We start from the raw sequence: 4,308 nt of genomic DNA on the forward strand, positions 1-4,308 counted from the left end.
TTTATCAAGTCCAGTCAACTGGTATAGGTTACATGGGCAATGAAAATAAGTCTTAAAGATTTGTAACCATGAAATGAACATAAAAATCATAAAATTAAGGATATTACAAACAATTATCAAAAATTTCAGTTTGGATAAATTAATAGTATAATTTCTTGTATTTATTTATTTAGTTTATTTCTATTTTATATTGACACCACTAAGCTGTATTGCTTAGCGCATCGCTATTTGCCATGCGTAGTTACTGAAGACTCAGATAAAGAGCCCAGCAGACCTCAGACTGGGTAAGCATTCAGATCTGCATTGAGTCTAGAGTCACCTCCACTACTGTGCATTTTGGTATAGCCACTAGGCTTCATTAGATATTTTGTATTTTGGATTTTGTAATTAGATTATCATTTTTCCATGTACATTATAAACTCATGTACTTATAAACTGGTGTAATTAGTTGTAAATTTTGTTAATAAATAAAATTTTGAGTATTTCTCCGTGAAATTGAGTTTAATTATGATATGAATAGGATGTATGAAATTGTGTTGAACCATTGAGAATTGTTGAGATTTTATTGATGGTTATTGGTGTTGAGAATATGATGAACATATTTGTAGTGTTTTTAATAGGTTTCGAAGAACTGTTTTTCCAATTTATACCAGGCACTTTACCGGATTTTCTATAAAAATTTGAGGAAATTTAAATTAATTAATATCTCGATAAATGACATAAATGGTATGAGTTTCATTTAAAAACCTTTAAATCAATAAATCAAGAACTATAATTGAGATAAGATAAGATAAAGTGCTCTAGCACACTGTGTGACATGCCTTACTTGACTACACTGTAGACGGGTAAGGAGTGTCACATTTAGGGTATTAGAGCACAGTTTAGGCATTTCTGGGTTTAGATAGAGTCCATACCATGCATTGCATTTGTAAGAGTCGAGGTGACACTAATACAGATCTGTTTATTTTTTATTATTTTGGTTAGGATATGGATCCTGCTTCACAGAGAGCAGTTGAGAAAGAGGTGGAGAGTCATGCTCCACCCATGGCTGAAGCTGGAGGTAGGGTTCAACCTGCTCCACCAGTGCCAGAGGCACCGGCACAGCCTTAGTAGGCCATGTTTGAGCAAATGGTTGCATTCTTCAGACGGATGGCTAGGGCCTTTCCACTACCTTAGCAGTCATCCCAGAAGTCCCATTTGGAGAAGTTAAGAAACTTTGGGACTGTGGACGTTCTGGGAAAGAAAGAGGATGATCCTGTAACAGCTGAAAAATAGTTGGACATAACAGAAAGGGTACTGAGACAGCTTCATTGCACCACAAAACAAAACCTAGAGGGTGCTGTGTCCCTCCTTCAAGATGATGCCTATCAGTGGTGGGACACAGTATCCCGAGAGGTGCAACCAGACCGAATTACGTGGGAGTTCTTCCTTATGGAGTTTAAGAAGAAGTATATCGGAAATGAGTATCTGGAAGATAGAAGAAGAGAATTTATCAGTCTGAGGCAGAGACAACTGTCAGAGGTGGAATATGAGAGAGAGTTTGTAAGACTGAGCAGATACAGGAGAGAAATAGTCCCTACGGAAGCAGACCGATGTAGGAGATTTGAAGAGGGGCTAAACGACAATATCAAGTTAATGATAACAGCTTTGGGGATTATAGACTTTGCAAAACTGGTTGAAGCTGCACTAAAAGTGGAAAGGGTTAGAGTAAGTGAACAAAGTAGGAAAGATAGGCAGCGTAAGAGGGAATTTGGATTGGGGCAGTCAAGTATACCGACTGATAGTAAGAAGTTAAAGGGTTCACAGGACCAGACACAGGGCCAGAGAGGCCAGTTTGAGATATCTGTAGCTAGCTCCCCGAGCACAATAACAAGGGGATCAGCCCCAATGCCAGAATGTATGCACTGTGATAAGAAACATAGAGGGGAGTGTTGACTGTTAACGTGAGGGTGTTTCAAGTGTGGGGCTACAGATCATTTCATAAGGGATTGCCCCCAGAGGAGTGGTTCAACAACTCTAGCACAAGCTGATAGACCTGCCCCCACAATGCAAAGGGGTAGAAGACCTGGTAGAGCAGAGACATCTGAAATTTCATAGAAGGCTGTTTCCGAGATGGTCGAAAGGCCTGAAGCTAGAGTGGCACCGCGGGTATATGCCATGGAAGCTCAGGAGGAACCAGACCCAGATATTGATGAGACAACACAAGAAAATGGAGAAGTAAGGAAGTAGCAGATTCCTCGACCATTTACATCAGATAAATTTAGAGGATGAAATTTTCATTAGAGGGGAAGAGTTGTAATGCCCTCACTTTAGCTAGTCCGTACGCTCTACTGTTCCGGTGACCAATGTCTGTCCAGACAGCTAGAATGCGTAGAATTATACTTAAATATTAGTGAAGAGATATAAAATAATGAAATACAATAGAGGAAAATATAAGAAAAATAAAGGAAAAATAAGAGCAATGAAATGTAACTAAGTTAAACGAGCCAAAAATCGTAGCGATGGGTGACCGCACTGGGAAGTTGCGGCATGTACCGTTGACTAGCCCTGGACCGTAGGAAACCCTATAAAATATTTTTAACACTTAAATAAACATTTATTGAGGTTTAATTGACTTAGAAAATGTCAAAGAAAAATTAATAAATTAGTATAAAAAAAAACGAAAATTAAAGAAATCGGCGGGTCAAGGAATTAATCGGTACTACCGAAAAATCAGGAATACAACCCGAAGAGGGGCTTTTAGTCAATTAATACCTAGAGTTGACTTTTGACCTAAATATCTATGAAAAATTAGTAGTATTAAATTTTGAAAATGTCATGAAAATAGAAAATTTGACATAAAATGTAAATAGTGAGGAATTTGGGGCATAATTACAATTAAGGGAAATTTTAGATTATTAAACATTTAATCCACCTTAGTGGAGCACTATGGATTTGTATATTGATTAAGTGGATAGCATATCCCACTTCAGCCACTTCTTCTTCTTCATTTCATCTTCAAGCAGAATCTAATCCTCCCAAAAACTCCATGGATGGCTAAAGCTTCAAGCTCTCATCCACCAAGATCAAGCCATGAAATCTTCAAGGTTCTTCCATTAAACTTTATCCTCATATCTTGGGCAGCATATTGAGAACAAAAAGAAGGAGTTTTGTTAAGGTTTGAGAAAGCTCCAAAAAGAGGTAATCCAATTCACTTCCTTTCTTAAGTAAAGTTTACGTTTAGCTTGAGATGAGTTGATTGGTGATGAAAATTGATGGAATTATTGAGTTATTGGACTGCGCAATTTTAGGCAGCCATGGGAGCCTATATTATTTGAGTATTTTGCCCAATTTACTTTGCTGGAATTGTGTTGAATAAATATAGAAGTGCCAAGAATGAATATTGAAGTATTGGGAGGAGGAGGATTGCCAAATTGGGAGTGTAAATTCCCTTATGCAGGTTGTGATTGTTGGCAGTGTATAAATTAGGTTATAAGTGTCAAGTTGTAACTCCAATTGGTATGAGACCAATTGGAGGTGAAACTAGACATAAAATAGGCCAACTTTCATGTAGAAGTGTTGCCCATATTCTGCCTAGAAGTGACCTAAAATAATGACCAAATCCGGATTGCCTAAAATGTGAACCCATAATTTGACCATATGAACAGTAATCAGTCTTTTGGCCATAACTCACTCAAAACAAGTCCAAATGACCTGAAATTTATATCATGGAAAGCTTAGACATAGAGCTACAACTCTTATGAAGACACCAAAACGCAGAAATGACCAGAACCAAGTCAAAATGCTTGCATAAGTTGGGTTACAAAAACTGGCGGAATTGACTTTGACCTAAAAATGACCTAAACTTTGCAATATAAGTGCAACTTGACCAGCAATAGTAAAACGACCATAACTTGGTCCATAGAACTCCAAATGACATGAAATTAGTCCTAAAATTTCAATAAGACATAAATCAACAATATTAGTAATTTGACCAAAACCCAAAAATCAAGGGAACTAGGACAATTAACTTGATTAAGTTGGCACACTAAATCTTGAATTGGTACAATTAACCATTAAGTCTAGAAAATTCAAATAAGCATATCTCTCACCAAAGTGTCCAATTTAAATGAGCCATACCAATCTGGAAAGCTAAGAAAGAGACCTAAAACATTGTTTTAGACAACTTCCTCAAATTATAAATGTATAAGGTCAGAATTTAAGGTCAAGCCATTGACATAATTGAGGACCATGCCAACATAGGACCTTTGAGTCCAAGTTAACAATTTCTCTATAAAGAATTCTATAAGACTTAAAAAATGGTAAGCA

General features: G+C 37.0%; 1 protein-coding gene across 1 annotated transcript; it reads left to right on the top strand.

Moving 5' to 3' along the window:
- Positions 1-1,431: 1,431 nt before the first annotated feature.
- On the top strand, positions 1,432-2,097 carry LOC131177406 (uncharacterized). Its single transcript, XM_058142366.1, has 2 exons — positions 1,432-1,738; positions 1,973-2,097. The coding sequence occupies exons 1-2, from the start codon at positions 1,432-1,434 to the stop codon at positions 2,095-2,097; spliced, it is 432 nt and encodes a 143-aa protein (XP_057998349.1).
- The last annotated feature ends 2,211 nt before the right edge of the window (positions 2,098-4,308 follow it).

The sequence above is a fragment of the Hevea brasiliensis genome, unplaced genomic scaffold, assembly GCF_030052815.1.
Source record: "Hevea brasiliensis isolate MT/VB/25A 57/8 unplaced genomic scaffold, ASM3005281v1 Scaf454, whole genome shotgun sequence".
Lineage (NCBI taxonomy): Eukaryota > Viridiplantae > Streptophyta > Magnoliopsida > Malpighiales > Euphorbiaceae > Hevea > Hevea brasiliensis.